Source organism: Vigna umbellata, chromosome 9, assembly GCF_029865625.1.
Source record: "Vigna umbellata cultivar VRB3 chromosome 9, Vumbellata_1.0, whole genome shotgun sequence".
Lineage (NCBI taxonomy): Eukaryota > Viridiplantae > Streptophyta > Magnoliopsida > Fabales > Fabaceae > Vigna > Vigna umbellata.
The window spans coordinates 18,232,646-18,257,600 of NC_142173.1; the positions used below are offsets into that span (position 1 = coordinate 18,232,646).

At 37.4% G+C, this 24,955-nt stretch overlaps 2 protein-coding genes and 1 pseudogene across 8 annotated transcripts in view; 1 reads left to right on the top strand and 2 right to left on the bottom strand.

Moving 5' to 3' along the window:
- Positions 1–3,341: 3,341 nt before the first annotated feature.
- LOC148192782 (uncharacterized) lies at positions 3,342–4,274 on the bottom strand (annotated as a pseudogene).
- A 3,955-nt stretch (positions 4,275–8,229) lies between these two features.
- On the bottom strand, positions 8,230–14,988 carry LOC124834629 (zinc ion binding protein). 5 transcript variants are annotated; one of them, XM_047309366.2, is made up of 7 exons: positions 14,849–14,988; positions 13,953–14,017; positions 12,486–12,749; positions 11,739–12,390; positions 11,434–11,633; positions 10,711–10,952; positions 8,230–9,745 (listed from the first exon to the last, which is right to left on the bottom strand). In XM_047309366.2, the coding sequence occupies exons 1-7, from the start codon at positions 14,915–14,917 to the stop codon at positions 8,529–8,531; spliced, it is 2,709 nt and encodes a 902-aa protein (XP_047165322.2). In that variant the 5' UTR covers positions 14,918–14,988; the 3' UTR covers positions 8,230–8,528. The 5 variants fall into 5 exon arrangements, with proteins under 5 accessions (XP_047165322.2, XP_087954852.1, XP_087954854.1 ...); XM_088098726.1 differs by having other exon boundaries at positions 12,486–12,784; positions 14,849–14,866; XM_088098728.1 differs by lacking the exon at positions 14,849–14,988 and adding an exon at positions 13,520–13,640 and having other exon boundaries at positions 12,486–12,784; positions 13,953–14,249.
- Positions 14,986–24,955, top strand: part of LOC124836153 (protein CLT1, chloroplastic-like) — a 29,397-nt gene continuing 19,427 nt past the window's right edge. For all 3 annotated transcript variants that reach the window (XM_088098730.1, XM_088098729.1, XM_088098731.1), the window contains exon 1: positions 14,986–15,389. In XM_088098730.1, coding sequence (XP_087954856.1) covers positions 14,986–15,389 — 404 coding nt within the window. The remainder of the gene's footprint in view (positions 15,390–24,955) is intronic.

The following is a 24,955-nucleotide window of genomic DNA, read 5'->3' on the forward strand; positions in this document are numbered from 1 at the left end:
TCCCTCTCATTTTTCACCATACTGAGGTCAGTCTTCTTTGGAACCACATGGACTGGGCTCACCTACTAATTATCCGAGATTGGATACATGATCCCAGCTTGGAGAAGCTTGGTCACCTCCTTCTTTATGACCTTCAAAATCACTGGGTTTTGCCTTCTCTGTGGTTGTCTTACTAATTTTTCTTCATCCTTCAATAGAATCCCTATGCATGTAAGTGGATGGGCTGATATCAGGAATGTCAGCTAAGGTCCAACCAATAGTCTTCTTGTGCTTTCGTAGCACATATGCAACAACTTCTCCTCTTGAAGAGCATCAAGGGAGGTTGAAATGATCAAGGTACACATACTTGAGGTTTTCTAAAAGCGGATTAAGCTTAGGAGTGGGTGCTTGCAAGTCAGATTTATCTATGGTTCCTATAAAAGGGTTAGTGCATTCTGACTCTAAAGAATTTACATGTAAAGGCACTACACCTATCTCATCATATTCAACATCAATATCCATCACAGAAGATACATCATCAACATTAGCTTTACAATCATCATTATCAAAGTCAACATCAACATCAACATCAATTACAGATTCAGACTCAATCTCATATTTAATGCATGTATACATAGAGGATAGAAAAAAAAGGCTCTTATCATACAAAGAATCAAATTCAACAGCATATTCATCAATAATATCATCCATAATATCAAGTCAAAAAATAGAATGGTCCTCAGCTGGAAACTTTTTCGCATCAACAATATTAAAATGCACAACAATATCACCAAATTCCATTGATAAAGTTCCAACATACACATCAATTTTAGTTCGGGCTGCTTTTGGAAATGGCTTGCCTAAAATGATTGGAGCAGATCCATGGGGGAATCCCTCCTCCATTTCCAAAACATAAAAATGTGCAGGGAAAATCAATTTTCCAACCCGAACTAAAACATCATCTATGTAACCTGTTGGGTGGGCAACAATTTTATTAGCCAATTGAATGACCACACCCATAGGTTGCAAAGGACTAAGAGACATAGATTTATATATGGGCAGAGGCATAACATTAATGGAAACACCTAGATCTAGCATGACATTCTCAAACTTATTATTTCCAATGAAACAAGGGATGAAAAATGTACATGGGTCCTTGCACTTTTCTGGAATGTGTGGAACAAATTTACCTATGAGTTCAGATACATTTCTGCTCATGCTGATTATTTCATTTCCTTTCATCTTCGTTTTGTGGGTGCACAACTCCTTCAGGAATTAGCATACTTCAGAATTTGCTTGATGACATCAAGTAGAGGTATGTTCACCTCTACTTTTCTGAAGGTCTCCAAGATCTCTTTATCCACCTCCTCCATCTTTTTTCTTTGAGTCACCTTGGGTGGAAATGGAAGAGGGATAGGATGTTGTTGCAAGTCAGGAGATGTACTGGTGGTGGTGGAAGAAGAAGAAGAAGAAGGTCCACCTAAAGAAGAAGAAGGTCCCCCTGCCTCAATTTTCTTGCTTGGACCTATCTGGTACTCTTTTATCTGAGATGTAGCAAGGTTATCCTCTTTATCAGGTTGAGGTGCAGGTGTAGAAGGTGGAATTGTGGGTATAATAATCTGCTTCCCAGATCTCAAGGCAATGACACTAACATTTTTCGGATTTTGAACAGTTTGGGATGATAATTTATCAGAATTTTGAGACTGTGCCTGATTAAGTTGTGTAGCCATCTACCCCATCTGATTGGTGATAACGGTTGAATATATCGTTATTTGTGATGCAATTTTGATACTAAATCAACCTTTTTGACTTAGAAGCTTGCCTGAACTCATGTTTTCAGCTTATTTGTGTGAATAAGAGAGTTTAGGTTATACTTGAGGATTTTATTACTAAATTCCCTATATTTTGTAGGAAATTGAAATGAACTTTAAGAGGATTAAAATATGAAGGAGTTGGAACTCAGAAAGGACAATAAGAGCACCAGAAGAGAAGGTTGCAGAAGCTCACAGGATGCTTGGGCGTCCTTTTCTGGGGCCTTGGGCATTGATTGTCTCGCAAGCACGCCTGGGCGCTCTTCTCTAGAGCCCTCAGTGCTGGAAGTCTCGCATTCACGCCTGAGCGCCCTTTCAGGGACGCTGAGTGCCATTTCTCTTGCAAGCTCGCCTGGGCGCCCTAAGTGGGGGCGTTAAGCGTTGGCGACGTTGGCCCATATCCAATTTAGCTGTATATAAGGACTTGGACGTCTTAGAGGGATTTATTTTTTACAGAAGGCACACAAATTTAGATTCTTTTAGCTCTCCAAAGGCAGAATTGGATGCCGAAGCTCCCTTTTTCGACTTTTAGGGTTTATCTTTCATTCTCATTCCATTGCACATCTAGTTTCTCCATGACAAGGGGGAACTAAATTCATTTGTTGTTCGGGAAGATGTTACCTCTAAACTCTCATGTATTTGAATTGATTCCAATTTATACATGCTTCTTTCATTAATTGTTAGGGTTATTCTCCTATGCTTTATGCTTGTTATGTTTAACTCATTTATGGCATGATTTTTGGTTTTCTTTGTTATTGACAAATACCTAGAAACCTAGAATTGGGGAATTTCTCCCAAGGAAAATACTGCCTAGACATAGGGATAGAACACTTGGTTGTGTTAAGCTTCCGTTCGTAATGAAAAATTAATTATTAGGGATGTAAGACATTGTGGTCTAGTAATTAAGGATAATCTTCTTTCGTCGAGGCATTGGGTTCTAAGTAATTTAGAAAGTGACATTGACAATTAATAAAGAAGAATAATTCTTATATACATGAAGTGATTAGGTGAAATGTAAACCCCAACAACATCTTCATCTCATAATACCAACATCATCATTCACTTTTGCGTTTCTCTTCAATTGATCAAAATTGCATTCATATTTACTTTCTTGTTTTTATATTTAAAAACCCTAAATTGTTCTTGAAAGTCTTAATTAGTTAAGTAATTACCTGACTGTTTAGTGTCGTGAGTCTCTTGGGAAACATACTTGGTCTTACCATTTATTATTACTTGATACGATTCGATACACTTGCCGAGGTCTTAACAATTGGTCAAGCTTTGGATGAAAGTTATTGTCTCCTATTGGAATTGCATATTCTGAATTGTCATCTGCCTCAATAATTCCTCCAATATAGGCTTAGAAGAAGTGGAAGGTTGAGAAGTTGTTTGGGCATATATGTCTTATTGTTGTTGTTGTCTCTAGTATTGCTGCACTGGTAGAGGCACATAGGGTATACTCGGCCCTACATCATTCTGATTTTGGAATGGTGGTGATTGTTGTTGCTGCTGCTGTGAAGCATTAGACCATCTTAGATTTGGGTGATTCCTTCACCCTAGGTTGTATTTGTTGTTGGACAAGTCAAAATTATGTTGCTGTTGTGGTTGCCTATTGTTGTAGATATTTGCAACATAGGCTTGAGGAACATCTGGGCCAACATGTTGCTGCAAAGATGGACAAGCGTATGTATAATGATCATAAGAAGGGCAAATGACACATAGACGTGCAACAGATGCAGATGCAGGTCTTTGATTGCTAGCCAACTGAGTCACCAAACTCACAAGAGCATCAAGTTTGCTCTTCAACTTTTTATCCGCATATGATGAAGAATGAGTAGCCACATCATGAACTCCCCTGACAACAATAACATCATTTCTCGCATTGAACTGTTAGGAGTTTGAAGCCATCTTCTCTATCAAATGTTTGGCTTCAGTAAGAGTCATATCTCCAAGAGCTCCACCACTAACAGCATCAATCATACTCCTCTCCATGTTGTTCAAACCTTCATAAAAATACTGGAGAAGGAGTTTCTCAGAAATTTGGTGATGTGAGCAACTTACACATAACTTCTGAAATCTCTCCTTGTACTCGTACAAGCTCTCTCCACCGAGCTGCCTAATCCAAGATATGTATTTCCTTATGGCCGAGGTCCTTGATGCTAGGAAGAATTTCTACAAAAACAATCTCTTTAGATCATCCCAGCTAGTGATAAACCTAGGCGCAAGGTAGTACAACCAATCCTTTGCCACGTCCTCTAAAGAATGTGGGAACGCCTTAAAGAAGATGTGATCTTCAAGAAGATCTAGAGGCTTCATTGTTGAGCATACTCTGTGAAACTCCTTTAGATGCTTTTGTGGGCATTCACCTACAAGACTATGAAACTTTGGCAACAAATCGATCAGTCGAGTTTTGAGAACATATGGAACATCCTCATTTGGATATTGGATGCACAAGCTTTCATAAGTGAAATCATGTACAACCATCTCCCTAAGAGTCCCCTCGCGAGGTGGAGGTTAGACCATATTGTTCTCAGTATGATGAAAAGTAGCAGATTCAAAATTTAATTCAAATGTAGTTTAAGAACCCGTCTACACAAAATAGATAGTCGTAACCACAAAAAGAGACTACCCAACACTATGCAAACTAATGGTATCTAAATGTAAAGACTCTAAAGACAAATTCCCACAATGCCTAACAAATATATGAAAACTCCTATCAATTTTAGGATCAAACGGTGCTAATGATCTAGGATTGCCCCTAATCATGCACTGAGTCAACGCCTATCAACAAAAGTCAACACAAGCAAATATAGGGGGGTAGAAATGCAGGTATATGCAAACCTAATCCAAATGAGCTAAAATTTTGTGAGCGACACCCTAAAATCATGAAAAGATAGCACAAAAAATTTCAAAGCAAAATTCAATGGGTATCAACCAACGATAGAAAGTAATAAAAACATGGAAAATAAAACTTCAAAAATAAAAAAGAAATAAAAAATGGCCTCTTTTTGGAATTGGAGGCAGGGGAAACTAGACAAGCCAATTGGAATGTGTTAGAAAAGCATTGCCTTGTTGCTCAACACCAAGAAGGGGTGAATTGGTGATTAGTAAAAGCGAATGCTTTTTAAATATTTTCGCAAACTTTGAATGATCTTGAATCTTTCTTGTAATCTAAGTAATATGCATATACAATTCAAAGTAAAATAGATAAGGAGAGAAGAACAAACACAAGGTTTTTATCCTGGTTCGGCCTCAATGCCTACATCCAGTCACCCTTCCAATCAACCTTAGATTGGAGGATCTTTCACTATAATGATTTGAGATTTACACCAAAAGGTTTTACAGAGAACACACTCTCACAATGTAAACACCTCTCCCACTCATAATCAAATATAGAAAGAAAACACCTGCACACACAACCACACGTCCTTGCTGTAGAACCCTTTGAGACCACCTCTTAAAGTCAAGAACCCCTTGTTCTTCTTCCTGTCTAGCACAAACATGGAACCACAATCCGAGATTACAAAAACACGTTTTTGATCAATGTAGAAACACCTCAGTAGTGCAGAGTATGATCAGTCAATTACGTCCATGGTTCTTTTCTTAAGAGTCCTTCAAGTTTCTTCCAAATATTTGAATCTTGGTTCTTGGAGCTTCTCAATCACCTGTAACACTTTTGTCTAATCAAAGATACCAGATATGAAAATTTCAAATGATCAATTCGTTACAATTCAATATGTAGTGCGTCAATATATAGATATCTCATAAGAGACGCAGATTAATCGATTACGTTAGTAATGTAATCGGTTACATAAGTGACAAATGTAACAGAATTACAATTCAAACAGATATAATTGAATGCACAATTAATATAATCGATTTGCAATAAATCCAGTCAACATATTTAAAATTATGACCATTAAAACAATTATAACTTAGCTTTTAGGCAATTTTCAAAACATAACATACTTAATTGATTACATTCATAGTGTAATTGATTAAGCTAAACACTTAAGAAAATTTGAAAACTTTTTCTCTTCAAAACTCATCACAGCACATATCAAAAAGATGTTTGCAAAGACACGAGTTTTAATTGATTTAACACTTAATGTAATCGATTCAAAACCTGTTGTTTTGCCATAGTTCAAAACATAAGCTATCTTATGAGTTCAATTGATTACAACATCAATGTCATCGATTGTATCATACATAATTGTTTTGTGCTTGATGTTTTATCTCATCAAAACATTTAACATGCATACAAAAGATATACACAATTATGATCATAGTAGTATGCAAACCAATCAACATGATAACATATGTATTAAACATATAGAAACACTTGTAAACCAACACATGTATCAAACACAAATATAGATTTCTGTTGTGTTAGCATAACATATGTGTGTTATTACATTCAATGTGTTGTCATCATCAAAAATCAAATCATCAAAGATTGGGTTCAGCATTCATATTGCTCCCTTATCAACAAAATGGATTACTCGTAATTTTTACCCAAAAAGCATATATAATACGTCCAATTTTGACATTGGGAGCAAAAGTTACGTTTGCACGAAGTTTTGACAAACCTGTTTTTCACAAAATAGAACTGGGACTACTACAAGTGCTTCTGAGATTTTTCTATCAAAATATGGACCAAAAGAAGTGAGCATAAAAAATTTCAAAGAAAAGTAACACCTCTAGCTATCAAAACAAAAAATGCCAATTAATTTTGAAAATTTTGGCATTATTCACACACTACTCATTACGCGTGAGCACTCCTCTGTTGCATTTTCTTGCCAATTCATGTCAACCATTCTAATTCTCCTAATTTTGGCACAAAAGAACCACAAAACAAAACACACAAAAAAGATCCAAGACACACACACTAAACAGAACACAACACACACTAAAAATTTGATCGAGGCCATACCGAATCAAATTAATATGAAATTAAGTGTAGTAAACTAGGAAGTAACTCCTAGGTCGTATCTAAAGGACCAAATGTGGTTCAAGTAATAAAACAAACACGTAGTGGAGGGGGGGGGGGGACGAGAGGGTAGGGGGAGGAGGTTTGTGTGAGCAGATTATGAATAAAGACACGAATTAAAACATTGGTTAAGGACAAGTTGGTTATTAGTTCGACCGTAATGCTTCAAATCCCTGATTACCAATAATTATACACTCCTTTCACCCTAATCCAACACAGATTAACCTATTAAGCGAAGATTAAAACAATTATCATAGTGCATGCAATTAATCAGTTCTGCCCTACCACAAATTAAGCATGTGTGGTTGTAATCTACTAAGTGAAGATTAAATATAGATTATGAAACTAAGCGTGTATCTAACTGCAAGCGCAAATGAATTATATGATGTGAGGCAAAATTAGGACAATCACAATGACAACACAAATTATCTCATGGAAACATTGCAGTTTCACCAATCACCAACCCAACACAATTAAGCTACCACTAAAACACAATGTAAACATCAAATTGAACTGGAAAACATTGGAGTCAAGAACATAACAACAACAATGAACTAAAGCAACAATAAGGCAACAAAACACAATAAAACAACAATTGAAAATGAAACAAAACAAATACCTAGAAAATGCAAACCTAAAACAACAATTGATACCAAAATACGATTTTCAAATCAGAAAACGAACTATATAGCAGAAATGAAAACGAAATTCAAAATTGGAATCAAATTGGAAGTGAGAAACAAACTTAAGCATACAGAAAAAGAAACAGAAAACGAAAATGGAGGAGAAACCCAGAAACAAAATCAACTATATGAAATTGTAATGAAAAAGGAGTTCAATACATAAAACAAAATTGGAAACCTCGTGAGAGCTTTGGTCCAAAAAACTAAAAAGTAACATGGCAATGTAATAGCAGAATATGAGAGTCTCCCTCCTTTGGACACAAACCTATGTTAGTAATGTTTTCATTATTTTTCCAATTATTTTAAATTGTAGAAAATTTAAAGATGAACTAATTGAAATATACTCTTATAGAGCTATTAGTAAAGATGCACAAGCTCCACAAAAAAGGACACTGTCTTGTTCATTCCCAAGAATTCCTCCAATGCCAGCCTTTCCTGCTTTGACCAAAGTGGTTTTGCAGAAATTTCTTCATTTAACTATTTTTATGTTAATTTTAGTATACATGAGTAAATTTTAGTCCACAAAAAAAATTTAATCCTTTTATTTTCTTCTTGGAAATTTTTTAATTATATCTAAGGATTGGATGAAAAGAGTATAACGATTTCGCATGAGATATAAGTCCAGAAGACAAGTTCTATCATGGGTGACAATCACCATCAGCTTATTTTGCAGCATTTGTTGATAATAAATAAGAATATTTGGCTTACAGTGCTGAAGTTCTAATTTATGATAACATTTTAATCGTACAAACCTTACCACTAAAGATCTTGTAAGACAATAGTGACGTGCCTTTTTGATTTAATAGATGATAATAGAGAAATACTGCGCAACATCAGTGTGCCATCGCCATTGACAGCTTTATGCACCTCACAATTGAAATACACTACTAAGTTCTATACACTCATTCAACTACGGATTGTCATAATTAAAAATTATTGACCTTTGCCATAATGATTTTCTAATTACTTGACAACGAACGCTTTTTACAGAGTGTATCAAAATTTATCTTTATTGGCATCTATATCTCTAAATTGTCATTGTGTGTTCTGATTCATGATTTGATTTCAGGTATTTGAACCCAAACTCACATCCTCCTTGACGGTACCTGAATTTTCTTCACCCATATCAACTGCAACTGGCTTAACGGGTGTCACAGTTGATGAGGGTGTAGCCAAGGTTGGGGAATCCACATCCATAGCACAATCTTTGCCACCTTTATCTAAAATATTATCTTCAATCTTATCATTAGAAAAAGCACCACTTTCAGAAGCTGAAATCTCATTTCCTGTAGTAGCCAAGCTCCAGTCTTTGTTCTCTTGCAACGTGTTACTTGGAACTGTATCATCAACAGGGTGCAAGACAGGAGGGTTAACACAATTTGATAGTGGATCAACATCCATATCAGATATAAAACTGGCACTCTCAAAACGTTCGCCATTTCTAGTGATAACTCCATCCTCACCTTGATCGGTGATATCATGCATTGCAGTCGCACATCCAGGGGCTTCATTTGATTGATATTTATCTTGACCACCATCCAAAGATAAGACATCATTGATGACATGCTTCTTAATAACCATTTCCTGACCCCGGTTACCAGAAACAACCCTGAAACTTTCCAGTGCAATATCAATATCGATCCATTTCTCCATGGAATTAGTGTCAGTTTGGACGCTTTCTTTATCAAGTAGAGTATTTAATTGCTTCCGAACTGAAACTGCCAATGACACCGCGTGATCACGAATTAAAGAATCAAAAGGGGGGCAATGCAGCATCTTATTCAGTGCCTGGTGATACTGAAATAAGGTGACAGATGGTAAAACGGACCCTCTCTTTCGGCAGATACTGAGAACTTTCAAGATATGCTCACAAAGGTTGCCATCTTGTGCCCAACTACAATCACAAATGCTCAACATTGAACCAGTATTCCAGACAACAAAAACTTTATCTCGATCATCTTGATCAGTAACCTTAGCACATCCATCTTCTATTGAGACATCAGCGTCTGGAATGTTCAGTGCTTTGCGCCATGATGTCAAACCACTCATCCATTCATTTTTCCAGTATCGTGCAAAATCATCTTTTCCCGAGTACTCATCCAGCCAGAAATAAGAGTGGACTTTTGTACCCAACTTGTCCACCAACCAATCTGCCCGCTGATAAACACCAATTTCTTTTTCATTCAACAGCCTAATCTTCAATTGGTTGTGGTAAAATTCTATTGCTGCACAAGACTCCTGGCTAGCAAGTGGAAGTGTTTGAAGTGTATTGACCCATGCTCCTATATCAAAGGGACAGTAATTTCAATGTACATAAAGTTACAATAACAAATTCACATTATAAAAATATCCCATACAAACATTATGATTTTATCCTCAACCTGATTGATATTGTATTAACCGAAATACTCAGGAAATAGCATCCTGCAAATTTAATAAGTTGGAAAAAACAAACAGCAACAGTCACAACCAGTTACTAAGTATATTATGTGCAGTGGTTTTTCCCACCAAACAAGAGCAATCCAGTAAAAGACCGCGCACATATTCAGATAAGAAGCCTTGAACATCACATCATCGCACATATAAATTTCTAAACATATTCTACCACTAAAATTACATAAATAGCACATGAGTAAAGTCAACTTTCAAAACTACTACACTTGAAGATTGATAATATTCATCACGATAATGTATTGGCATCAATCAAGTTGACCAACTCTTTGTTGTCATTGTAACAAAATCTTTACCATAATATGAGTGAATCTATATTATTTTGAAAAACCATTACCATCTTCATAAGAAATATAATTTGCCTCCACGTGCGTCTTTGAGAAATGATGTTTAATATCTGGGATAGGTAATGGATTCCATTTCTTTATTTAATATGCTATATTATAAATGGGTCTGTGGGTGACTAAACTGTCAAAATTATTTTTAAAGGATAATATATTGTTATGAACATTATTAATTATTAAGAGTTTCTTCATAACCTTAGAAAATGATCATGAAAAACTACTTTTGTCCCCCCAATTAAAATAATATTTTTCATGTATACATAATTTTGACATCAAAATTATAGCATTTAATTAGAGCACAGACTAGTGTCAAAGTAAATGGAGATGTTAGATTCCTGAATAGGGCATAAATCTAATAAGAACAAGAACAGTTATAATAGATTGTGGGCGCACTGTTACTTCTCAATTTCATAAGAAAATAAATCGCATTCCACTATCTAGGTATTACTAACCTATTCTAGGATGCCATGTGGACTTGAAATAGTCCATAAATTTGGATTCATCAATAAACTCTTCCATGAATTCTTCAAAGAGTGATGTGTTTCCTTGAAGACGGCAAATATTATCCACTATGCACCCAAGCCGTCTGGATATCTTTATTTGCATATCAGATTTCAAGCACTTTACTAAGTTTTTATGCCATAAATGACGAACTCGCCAGAAACTAATCATTACTGTACACTGAAACACATCCCTGAAAAAATATAGAATATAGATACTTGTTAGCAAAGAGGTTGTTGGGGTAAAATAAATTCCTTGAACTGATAGAGTAAAGCACTACTAGGTTTCATACTTCAGCTTTTAAAATACAAAAAACAACTTCTATATCAGCATCAGAACCAATCATCAACAGTAATAGCATCACCACAGAAGCAAACTACACAAGCACCCCACAAGGTCCTTACAAGCATCAAAGACACTTTCTAAGAGCAATTATTTCCCAAATTCAATTCTTTCGCACACAAGCACGAAATTTGAATTTTAACAACAATAAGCCACATGAATCAAAAACACTTAAACAGATGAAAATATTAATTTTGGTCTTGACAGAAAAAGCAGAACACAGGAAGACGTCACTATAAAAATAAAAGTTTGCAATGCATTGCTATACTTATTCAACATTAAAAGAACGCTACCTTTAACAATAGAAAATATCACATAAAATTTGAACCAACCTGATTGCTAGAATATCATATAATGGATCATCTACTATGAAGCCAGCCAACTTCCAAGTAGGATCTTTGGTGTGAACTCTATTGTAAAGAGCCCTCATCCATCGATGTGCATCTAAACTTGAAAACCTTGGTGCTATTATCCATGCCACTGGAATGGCCTTCTTGTCTGAGTTGAACACTAGAAGACTATGAATGGGATACTGGATAACAATTACCAGCATGCTTACTTTTAGTTTCAAGAAAACTAAACCAAAGCAAATATGTTTTTGGTTACTTCAAATCAAGGGAAAATGGAAGTAACAAACCTGTAATTTATTTGTACCAAATCTTGAATCTGAGGCAAGCAGACCCCGGTTTCCAAATTTAATCAATTGTTGCAATTGCCACTCTGTTTGAATGCCCAGAGTAAATGGATCTGCATCAGAGAAATCTTCGTAGAAAAAAACCTGATTTTGGTGACTTTCAACCCACATGCTTATACTAACAGCATCATCATCATCTAGCTCATACGTAGAACGACGGATTGCCCTCTCTTGTCGTCGAACATAACGGTGGGTCAAAAGGTCATCACGGTTAGATGGACCACCTTGTTTCTCAACAGATTCATTGTGTCTCTGCATAATGGTTTCCACAGAGACTCCAACATATAGAAGAGATAAAACCCGAAGTCGGAGATCTTCTGAGATATATGGAGCAAACATAGCACGTGTTCCAGCAGCCTTTTTGTCCTGTGGACCATGGCATGGCAAACCCTTTTTGTCCACATGCTTATCATCATTATATATGATTAGGGCAACTGAAGGTTCAGCTATAAGGCGCTTCACAATAAAATGACAAGTACAACCTCTCTTGGTATTTGGTCTACCTGCATTTTTCTTCTTTGGAACATACGTAGTTCGACTTGGTCGGACAATACCACCTTTTCTATGGTCATCCGGACCAAAGGAACACCAATACCTACATTGAGATGGTATTAATCTCTACATTGCAGTAGAATGCAAAAGACAGTAACATCGAGTAAGTTATTCCCAATAAAGACAATTACAACTTACAAAATGTACTCTAGTATGCCATCAACCTTTTGCTTGAAAGGCGTTGATGGAGACCGTCGACGCCTTGCTTCAACATGAAATCTTGTAGGACATTCTTTATTATTTGATTCACCCCTCACAAAATCATCAACTCTAGCAAATGGGATTAGAGCAACTTTATCTAATTTATCATGCCAACCTTCCACTTTTGACCAAACTAGGTCAGAAGAAGAAATTTCCAATGTGGGAGGATTTTGTACTGGAAGAGATAAGATTGCATCCCATCTGGCCATTGTAGATTAACACTAAATGAATTTTGCCTGTTTAAAATCCATTATCAATTGATTTTGCAATTAGCATTATTATCATGAGGTCCAACCTCCAATGAAACAACAAACACAGTTGAAGACACTGTCATTGTCACTATATTCTAAATTGTACAAAGGAAGTACAGTTGAAGGGAAAGGTTCCCATGAATTTCATGAGTGTAAATTTTTTTAAAGGAACGCAAAAATTGGAAGAACTCGACCAAATGGAAGCCAAATAAATTCAAATTGCAAGCACAGGAGGAAAAAAAGGAAGGAACTACTTCAATCACACACAAACACACACTAGCAGACCTAGATACTTCTAATAATATAAGGTGCCAAAATCATAGAAAATATACCTTTCAATTCATCTAATTACCTTTAAACTTACATACAAACAGTTATTTAACTGAAAATAATTAATATATTATTTTAATTTACTATCCAAGACTATTATTACCAATCACAGACAGCAGCAAACTCAAAAATGCTGTCCATGCTATAGCAGTTACTGAGAAGAGGCTATATCAAAGACTAAGAATGCAAGACAAAGATTTATACTACACTTATACAAATGCTCAAAAATACACAGTCAAAATTAAAGATGTAAATGTCTTTAAATCAAAAGTCATAGTCTATAGATTCTAGGCGGAAAATCACCATCAATCTACAGCATATAATAATAACAATATTAGCAAAAAGAGTAGCAATACAAAGGGAGATATAGAGAAACGGAATTTAGCATACACTGCCTATAAATACGGCTGAAGATAGTAGAGCAGTAGTCTCACGGTCGCATGAAATCGAAGAAAGTCGTTATTATCCAATTGAAAATTCTCCGGTGGAGCTTGAATGAGGTTCATAGTTCCTAGTCCCTAAAAGCAGTTAGCATTGATATTGGAAAGAAAATAATGGCTACGCTTTTAATATACCAGGCCAACTCACTGTAAAAGTGATTTAATAAAGATCCAGGGAGCACCAAGCATCAGCACACAAAAAGCATTTTCAACTTGGGTATTTAAGTTTAGAGTTAAGATAATACTATAAAACCCTAAATCAGTTCCTAAACTGTCAACAGCAAAACCCTAAAACCTCTCCCGCTATTGTCAACAATGAAACCCTAAATCCATTCTCGTTCCCACCATTCTAGTGCTAAATAAAAACGAAAGATGAAAATTACCTGCAATGTAGGCGCAACGGAGAGGAAGGTGTAACGGAACGGAACTTTGGAGATGAAAACTGAAGCTGAATGCAACGACCGAGACGGAGAAATAGATAATAGGAAACGATGAGTCAGAGAGTGAATACGAGATAGAACTAGAGTGAGTCTTTAGTTCGGTTGGATTCAACAAGCACTCCTTCACATACATATATACTAAACTAAAATATCTGCTCTTGTTTTTACTAAACCCTTTTATTATAATTGTCTATAAAAAAAATGGATTTAACAACTTTTTCTACAAAAAAATTGTTAGCTTCTTTAAGGGATATTCACGTATTATTTCATCATCATGCATAAAATGATCAATTTATAACATAACTTCCCAACAAAAGTTATATCTCATACCAACAAAACGTTTATTCTTTTCACTAAATTCATCAACAAATACACATATTTATTTGTATAACATTATCGATAAAAAAATATCATATTCATAAGAATATTGTTCTTGATTCCTTTAGAGGCATTTTCTTTGCCTCTTCCTCTTTCAATTCATTCCATGCATTTTGATAAGGTTAAACCATGACTTCTTATACTCTTTGTTTTGCTATATATGTTATATATGCTGTTTTTTGAGTTAATTAGAAATAAAACTGATTTATAATTTATAAATTAAGATAATCCTTTTATTTTATATGATGTTTTTTGAAAAAAAAAGTTAAGTTTCAGATACTTTTTCTAATATTAAATTATTTACCTTAATACTTTTAAAAGAAAAATAAATATCACTCTTGCATTTTTTATGGTGCTCTTGAAAAGAGAAAAATATATGGTAAGAAAAATTAAAATTATTTCAAGGTATTATTGAAGATACCACCTTTCATTTTAAAAAATCCTAAAACACAACCACAAACCTTGGTTTTAAACAAAACACAGTTTCCGATTCCTTCCCTCTGTTCTGAGTTCAGACCAACGTGACTCATGTGACTCGCATTTTCTCCTCTCCCATTCTCTCTCTATACTTCGGATTCTCAAATTACGTCACGCAACCATGACGTCACTTTTCCGGCGCTCCCCCGCCGCCGGCTGTACCTTGTCTTGCGGGCAAATTCGCCTCCGCTGCCCGCCGAGCACCTCTGCGGTCCGCTACGGCTACTCGCCTTGGAGGCCGAAAATCGCTCTACGACTGACGCAGCCGCCGTGCGCCGCGAAGTACGGCGGCGCGTGGGCGAGATCGGGATTAGATGAGGAGGGAGAGAAGGCGGGACCGCGCTTGTGCGCGGTTGAGGAGTTCGCGTCGGAGAGTGGGAGGAAGAGCGTGAATCGTTCGGCGGAGGTGATTATCGCCGCCGCGGTGACGGTGGTCATGGGCGTAGGAAACAGAGTACTGTACAAGCTCGCGTTGGTTCCTCTGAAGAACTATCCGTTCTTCCTTGCTCAGCTTGCGACCGTCGGGTACTTCATTTTGCTCAATGTATTTTTTTGTTCTTGTTAAATTGATTAATTCGGTGCTTAGATTTTAATTTAGGTACGTATTTGGTTATTTATGATTCGGTGTTGAATACATTCTTATTTGTTTTTGAGTGTGTGCTGAATATGTATTTGGTGTTAAATATATGCAATGGAGCTCTCACATTTTAGTTGAGAAACAAACAACTTCTTCAATCTTTTTTGTTGGGTTTAACAAAATTATTTTTGTTTTTTAGTTACTATTATTGCTAATGTAAAACACAGTGCAATTATATTTTTAGGTAATATCATAAGGGAAAATTGAAAAATTGAGAGAGAAATATTGAATAGAAAATGGAACCGCATTCACGGGTAAAGACAAGTGGGAAGATAAAAGGGAACAAAATTGAATAGAGCACAGGAAAAATAGAATCTGTTGTAGTGTGCAGCTAGAGGGTAAAATAGATAGAAATGTATAAACCAAAATGGGTTTTGCTTTTATTATTGTTATTATAATTATTTATTATAAATCCTTATTAACTCTGATTATGTTCATGTTTTTCGCTCTTTTACTGCTACTTAACTGTTTAATCAGGACTGATTTTGTAGCGTGTTAAATTAATTGTTTGTTTTCATCTTTCTATTCTTACCAAGAAATAAAAATTGTGAAAAGGCACGACAATACGTGTTTTTCTATTTTGGTTTTGGAGGTAGTGGTTTGAGCATTGTTTTGCAAATATCATTTTGATGGGTCCTACCCGACCCTTTTCGAGTGGGTCAGAGCATTATTTGTGGCTGGCGACTATATTTCTTTTCTATTTTGGGGTGAATCTTCTTAACCTTGAGGAGCGAGTTTTAGTTTCTAGCGCTCAGTATTTGGTAGAAAATGGAACTGTTGTAAGGTCGGGTAAGAATTTCTAATCATTCTGTAATTTCTGTTGTTAGATAAAACTATACAGCAACAACTTTATGTTTTGATTGGATTAAAAATAAAATAGAATAAAGAAATCTAGAAGGGTAAAATCTGCAGCGATTATTATTGTACATATTTACTATTGTGGGTACAGATAGTGGGTATTTTAATATCCGTTTCTAAACGGGTTGGATAAGTAGTATACTACATGACCCGTGGGTATCCGTTATCTGCAAAAAATAATAAAAAAAATAATTTATATATTTTTTAATTGAATTTAATTAAAAATAAAATAAAATTATATTTTATTAGGTTAAATTTTATTAAAATTAAATTTTAATTTTTATATTTAATTAATTTATATTATATTATATATATTTTTTGTAATTTTATTTTTAAAATGTATAAAATATTTTTTTTTAATTTTTTGCGGATATCCGTTGGTACCCGTGGATTTTAAAATACCTACGGGTATTTTTTAAATGGGTATCCATGTGGGTAGCGGGTCGGATAGGATGTACAGTTTTATCCAACGGGTCAAATTGTGGATAGGCACTACCGTGTCAGACCCGACCTATTGCCATCCCTAGTTTGGATTGATGAAAAATGAAAATCAAGAATTAAATGATTTTTTATATTAATGTTTAATTTTTATTACATTATTTAAAATTTAAATTGTTACAAAATATTATTTATTCATTTTAAAAAGTTGTTATATGGATATTGATGGAACTAATTTCATGTCTAGAGGGGCTGATGCAATTTTCATGAGACCCATATTCCTTCCATTTCAAGGATAACCAAACAATGGAAGTTAATTTCTCCTATCCTACTTATTTATTTATTTCCCTCCTATTATTTTTTTATTTATTTTTTCACTTAAAACAAACCGTGTGTATTGGGGAAGTAACCAAGATATCTTTTATGCGTAGGGAAGTAACCAGGATTAAAATATGACTTGACATTTTTAAATAAATGCCTTTATTAGTAAATGACTGATAGGTATTACTGACCTATATGAATTAATTTGGTTAAACTGTAAAATGTATTATAACATTCATTGAGTTTCCTCTGAAGAGAGGACCCAAACAACATACAACTTTATGGTTATTAGAGAGAACCAAACTCTCCCTCCCTAACCTTTAGAAGTTACAAAACAAAGATAGTAACAACTAAAACTGTCCATTCTTACTTTATAGAAGTGAGATGCAACTAACTATAGACAAGTAACTACCTTATAGATAGTTAAAACTGTATGTCATACAATAAACTACATCATACAGTTTTCTGTAAACCTTCCCTTTCAACCTATCAATACCCTCCATGAAGTTTCACCTTTGTCCTCAAGGTGAAAAGTAGGGAACTCCTTAGTAAGAACAGTACCATCCTCCCATTTGTTTTCAATGGATGGAAGATTCTGCCATTGAAACAAAACTTCAAAGGCAGCACTAATTCTAGCTGGACTTCTAACATAATATCTTCAGTCAAAGCAGATGGAAGAGGTTGAACTGAGGTTGTAGCTGCATTGCCCTCTTAAGTAGAGAGACATTGTTAGCAAAAGCAGTCCAGCCTTGCAACTTAGCAATAGGGCCAATAATGATATAAGGCCCAGTAGCACCATTCTGACTAAAAGAGAGAGTAAGAAAACACAATATCTTTTGGATTATCAGCTTTGAGGAAGGCGTTTGACAGAATCATATTATAAAGATATCTTTGTGAGGTGTCACTTGATCATAGGTTCTGTTAGGGGAATATTCCTTTGTTAGTTTCTATTTCCTCCAAATACGGTCAGCCAATGATTGGCAACCAATACATGTAATTATTTCAGCAGAATGAATGAGAATAGTAGCTGGAAAAATTTATTTCTCTCCCCTTATCTCTATAATTTCAAGGAGGTTGCCTTGTCCTCGAATCAAGGTAGTTGTTTTCCTTATCAATTTGGTGCTTTCATTGACCCTTCCAATGTCTGAAATGACCACTCGTTCTAAGACCTCCTCTGATAAAATGGAGGAAGCCATTCTTAAACTTACCACAAACCAGTCAGTTCTTATGGCCAACCACGATGTCCTCAAAACCCAACTTGACCACCTAATATCCCAAATGTCAAACCTAGAATCTTCTTCCCGTAATTCCCCAGGTCGTACCTCCCCTCGACCTTTTCACCCACATACCCCTCCCGTAAAGCTCGACGTTCCACGTTTCGATGGTACAGATGTTTCAGGATGGATTTTCAAAATCTCTCAGTTCTTCGACTACCACGATACTCCAGATGCTAACCGCACCCAAATTGCGTCCTTTTACATGGACGATTCCGCCCTTTGTTGGTACCAGTGGATGCACCGCAACGGTATGGTTACATCCTGGCCAGATCTGTTACAAGCGTTAGAAACGCGCTTTACCCCAACGTACTACGATGACTCTCGAGGCGCCCTTTTCAAACTCACACAGTCAAGTACTGTCAATGACTATCTGACTGAGTTTGAGCGTTTAGCCAATCGTATTGTCGGTTTGGATCTGTCCTTCCTCTTAAGCTGCTTTATTTCTGGCCTGACACCCGACATCCGTCGCGAGGTGCAAGCGTTGCAACCCATTTCATTTAATCAAGCGGCAGCTTTAGCAAAGTTGCAGGAAGAAAAACTCGCCGATCAACGCCGTTCTCGTAGGAAACCTCCTTTCCCAATATCTCTCTGCCACTCCTCACCTCAAGCTACCACTCAATCAGCACAAAACCACCCCAACCTCCATTGTTACCCACACCCAATCGTACAAACTACAAGAAATTAACCCATGAGGAGATGCTAGCTCGTAGAGAAAAGAGTCTCTATTACAATTGCGATGAGAAGTTTAGTCCTGGGCATATAAGTGCAAAGCTCGCTTCTTCCTCCTTGTGGCTGAGGAAGCTGATGATGATGCTCGTCTGGAACTTTCTCCTTCTAATTTGGCCCCTCTGTTGTCAGAAGAGGATAATAATGCTTCCTCCGAAGCCCAAATCAGTTTCAACGCTCTTGCGGGCCTCCCAGCTCCAAAATTTTGGTGGACGGGGTAGTACCCACAACTTCATTCAGGATCGAGTTGTTCGTTTCCTTGCTCTGGCAACTGAACCCATTACTACTTTACGCGTCATGATTGGAAATGGGTCTGATATTGAATGCTACAAGCTCTGTCGCAATGTGCACTTGTTGATACAGGGCCAAACTTTTATTACAAACCTCCATGTATTACCCATCAGTGGAGCTGATGTGGTCTTCGGGATACAATGGCTCCAATTATTGGGCCCAGTGATGTCTGATTATGCAAAGCTAACTATGCAATTTATTAAAGATGGCAAATCTATTGATATCAAAGCTAACGCCCCCACCAAGCCCATTGACATTACGGCCCAACAATTGAAACGCCTTTTACAAACAAATGCTGGAGCTGCATTTTTCCACTTACAGGTCTTGCCGTCCTCAATGCATACTACCGCATCACCCTCTTCCCCTCCTTCACACTCCTGCCCACAAATACACTCTCTTCTCCTCAAATTTTCCTCCCTTTTCCATACACCCACTTCCCTCCCCCCACAACGCCTCACTGATCATGCCATTCACTTGCTTCCCAATTCCACCCTAGTGAACATCCGTCCTTACCGTTACCCCCATTATCAGAAAGCTGAAATTGAAACACAACTTGAATCCATGCTCCAATCTGGTCTCATTCAACCTAGTTGTAGCCCTTTCTCCTCACCAGTCCTTTTAGTAAAAAAGGTCGGAAGTTGACGTTTTTGCGTAGACTATCGAGCCCTCAATGCTATCACGATCAAGGATCGCTTTCCAACCCCCACCATCGACAAACTATTGGATGAATTGGGGGGTGCTTGTTGGTTTTCTAAGCTAGACCTTCAGCAGGGTTTCAATCAGATTCTCATGAGGGAGGCTGATATTCCCAAAACTGCCTTTCGTACACACCAAGGGCACTACGAGTACCGTGTTATGCCATTTGGTTTGTGCAACGCTCCCTCCTCATTTCAAGCCACTATGAATACCACTCTTCATCCCTTACTTCGTTAGTTTCTTATCATGTTCTTCGATGACATCCTTGTTTACAGTAAGTCATTAGAAGACCATGTTAAGCATTTGGAGCAAACCTTCCAAACACTGTTGGATGCACAGTTCTTTCTTAAGGGCTCAAAATGTCTTTTTGCACATCAGCAGATTGAGTACTTGGGGCATATCATCTCTCATAGAGGTGTGGCACCTGATTCTTCTAAGATTCAGGCTATGATTGATTGGCCAACTCCCTCTTCTCCCAAGGCTTTGCGTGGTCTTTTGGGTTTGACAGGTTTCTATCGCCGTTTTATAAACGGGTATGTTGCCATCAATTCCCCTTTAACAAACCTTTTGCGCAAGGATAACGTTACTTGGACTTCCAAGTCCCAATTGGCATTCGACAAACTCAAGTGTGCAATGACTGAGGCCCCAGTTCTAGCATTACTGATTTCGCATAAGCTTTTATTCTTGAAACAAATGCCTCAGGTTCAGCCATGGGTGCCGTTCTTATGCAAAAAGGTCACCCAATTGCTTTCTATAGCAAACCTTTTTGTCCCAAACTCTTGAAGGCTTCAACATACGTTGGAGAATTACACGCCATTACTGCTACTGTTAAGAAATGGAGGCATTACTTACCCGGGCATAAGTTCGTTATCATGACTGACCATCATAGCCTAAAAGAATTGATGTCTCAGATTATTCAAACTCCAGAGCAACAAATTTACTTATCTAAGTTACTGGGATTTGATTACTCTATTCAATATAAAGCAGGCAAGTTGAATGTTGTTGCTGACGCATTATCACGGCCCCAGGATTCTTCTGTTAGCAATTTCCTTATATTGTCTATGCCTAATTTCACATTTCTGGAACAACTTCGCAAGAGCTTACACGCCAACCAGAATTTTTCAAATTTTTTCAAGGAAGTACAACAACATCCGGAGGATCACTTACAATATCGCATCCATGACAACCTTCTTTTGTATAAGGGAAAGATATGGATTAACAGTAGCAACCCATTCATTCATACTCTACTTACTGAGTTTCATTCCACACCCCTTAGTGGTCATATGGGCATTACCAAGACTTTGGCCCGGTTACAAGAGAATTTTTTCTGGCAAGGAATGCGAGATGATGTTAAGCACTTTGTGTCTAGTTGCCGCGTTTGTCAACAAACTAAATATGAAACCAAACGCCCAGCTGGTCTTCTGCAACCCCTTCTGGTGCCTCTTGAATCGTGGATTGATCTCTCCCTTGATTTCATCACAGGTTTACCGAATTTTCAGGGGCATACAGTCATACTGGTGGTAGTGGATCGTTTTTCAAAGGGGGCTCATTTCAGCATGCTTCCTTCCCATTTTACATCATTCAAGGTAGCTCAACTCTTCTTAGATATGGTTTGCAAATACCACATATTTCCTCGCAGCTTGGTCTCAGATCGGGATCCGATTTTCATCAGTAAATTCTGGCGTGAGCTCTTTCGTTTATGTGGCACTAAACTCCGCATGAGCACCTCTTATCACCCTGAAACTGACGGGCAGACAAAAGTCTTAAACAGGACCCTCGAGCAGTACCTACGAGCATTTGTCCATGATCATCCAACTCACTGGGGTAAACAGTACCTCGAGCAGTCCGTGGATTCTCTACTCACTACTCGCCAAGATGTGTTGGACGCTCTAACTAGAAAGCTTAAAACGACTCAACAACAGATGAAATTATCTGCAGATAGTAAAAGACGCCTTCTTGAATTTTAAGTTGGAGATTGGGTTTATGTCCGCTTACGTCCTTATCGCCAATGTTCACTTCGAGGATCTCCTCATCATAAATTGGCAAAACGTTTTTACGGACCATTCGGTATTACCGAATGTGTTGGTCCTGTTGCTTATCGGTTGGACCTTCCTACAAATTCCAAAATTCACCCTGTTTTTCATTGCTCCTTGTTGAAGTTGCACATTGGCCCACTCACCACACCACCGAGTCCTCTCCCTTTGATGGCACACAACAACAATCCAGTCATTGAACCACTTGCGATGCTTGATTCGAAACTAGATACTACCACTGATCCCCCTACTAAGATGGTCCTCGTACAATGGCTGGGTCTTGCTCCCGAGGATGCAAGCTGGGAGGTATGGGAGGAGCTTCGTAATACTTTTCACCTTGAGGACAAGGTGACTCTCCCTGACACAGGTAATGTTAGCAAAAGCATTCCAGCCTTGCAACTTAGCAATAGGGCCGATACTGATATAAGGTCCAGTAGCACCATTCTGACTAAAAGAGAGAGTAAGAAACCACAATATCTTCTGGATTATCAGCTTTGAGAAAGCGTTTGATAGAATCATATTATAAAGATATCTTTGTGAGGTGTCACTTGATCATAGGCTCTGTTAGGGGAATATTCCTTTGTTAGTTTCTATATCCTCCAAATGCGGTCAGCCAATGATTGGCAACCAATACATGTAATTATTTCAGCAGAATGAATGAGAATAATAGCTGGAAAAATTTATTTCTCTCCCCTTATCTCTATAATTTCAAGGAGGTTGCCTTGTCCTCGAATCAAGGTAGTTGTTTTCCTTATCAGACATGAAAAACGGGATGAATACTACTATGCCGAGGAAGAGTACATTTGTAGGCAACAGGCCCTATGCGTTATTCTATAGCATAAGAACCATAGAATTTAGGGCTAAGCTTCTCGTTTGGACGTCCAGCCAACGTCCAGCCAAGGAATGCCAAAGATAAGGTTGTAACTCTAGGTAGACCCACTCTTCAACCTAGAATTCCACATCCCGACGATGTTTGTTGGCTTGTATGCGGTTCTGGTCTTGTGCTTAACACATATTTGCCTTTAATTCCTGTAGCATGTCATCTCTTTCGTGTTCCAATTGATTCACACTATGCACCTTGGATGGATTGGTAAACCCCTTTACCAATAAAGGAGGGTAAAGACCATAGAGAGCCTTAAAAAGAGACATTCGGCTAGAAGCATTATAATTAGTTTAAACCAAAATTCAGCCCATGGTAATCATTGCGGCCATTTCCTAGGATGTGAACCTGTATACAATGCAAATAGGTCTCTAAACAACGATTCACCACTTCGGTGTGGCCGTTGGATTGAGGATGGTAGGCGGTGCTAAATTAGAGTTGAGTGCCAGCTTGCTGGAACAATTCATGCCAGAAACTACTGATAAAAATGTTGTCTCGGTCATATACAATAGTAGAGGGAAATCCATGAAGCTTCACAATTTCTCTGATGAATAATTGGGCAATGTCCGCAACTGTAAAGGGATGTGCCAAGGGTATAAAATGGGCATATTTGGTAAAGCGATCCACCACCACGAAAATAGTGTCCTTCCTTTAGACCTTGGGTAAGCCACTTATAAAATCCATTGAAATACCCGACCAAACATGTGTAGTAGGAATAGGCAAGGGTGGTAATAGACCAGCAAGGGCTAAGGTTTCTATTTTATTCTTCTGACAAATCTCACATTGTTGTACCCACTCCTTAATATCCTTCCTCATTCCTTTCCAATAAATAACCCCATTAATGCACTTAAAAGTTCGGAAATAGCCACTGTGACCACCTGTTGGGGACTTATGTAGGTCCTTAAAAAGGGTAGGTAAGCTAGAAGACCCCCTAGGTAAAACCAATTTGCCTTTGTAAAACAAACGGCCCTTGCGAAGTTCACAACCTGCATGAGAAGTAGGATTGATCATCAAATCTTGTATCAAAGAAACCATACCTTCATCCTTATGAGATTCCTCCTCCCACGAGTCCTATTGGGTGGGCTATAAAACCGAAATAGGCATGAAATAAGACCTACGAGAGAGAGCATCGGCATCTATATTCTCCTTACCAGGCCGAAAACGAATCTCAAAGTCAAAACCAATTAGTTTGGAGGCCTATTTGAGCTGTTCTTCAGTCAATAATCTCTGATCTGTGAGAAACTTCAGACTTCTTTGGTCATTGAGGATGATAAAATGAGTACCTATGAGATAATGTTTCCATTTCCAAACAACTTGCACCAAAGCCATGAGTGCCCTCTCATAAATAGATTTATGTTGAGCCCTATCTGATAAAGCTTGGCTCCAAAAAGCCAGAGGCAGCCCTTCCTATAATAAAACAACACCCAAACCTTTACCAGAAGCATCTGTCTCAAGAGTAAAGGATTTTGAAAAATCTGGAACTGCCAAAACAGGTAAATGGGTTCAACTCCTCAAAAGTCGTCCTAGCTTCCTCCGTCCAAAGAAACCCATCCTTGGATAACAATTGTGTCAAAAGTTTGGCAATTTTTCCAAACCCTTGAACAAAACGTCTATATTATCCAGTGAGGCCTAAGGATCCTCGCAGTGCCTTAGGAGTCTTGGGTGATGGCCAGATCCGTGGCTCTCCCTTTTGAGATATTATGTGACCCAAATATTCTAACTGCTTTTGCCAAAAAACACCCTTCTTGTTGATTTTTAAGGCATTCTGATACAAAACTGTTAAGACTTCGGTCAAATGTTGAAGATGGGCATCTAAAGTGGAACTGTAAACAAGTATATCTTCAAAAAATACAAGAACAAACTTTCGTAAAAGGGGTTCTAGAATGTTATTGGTTAAGGCTTGGAAGGTAGCAGGTGCATCGGTGAGGCCAAAG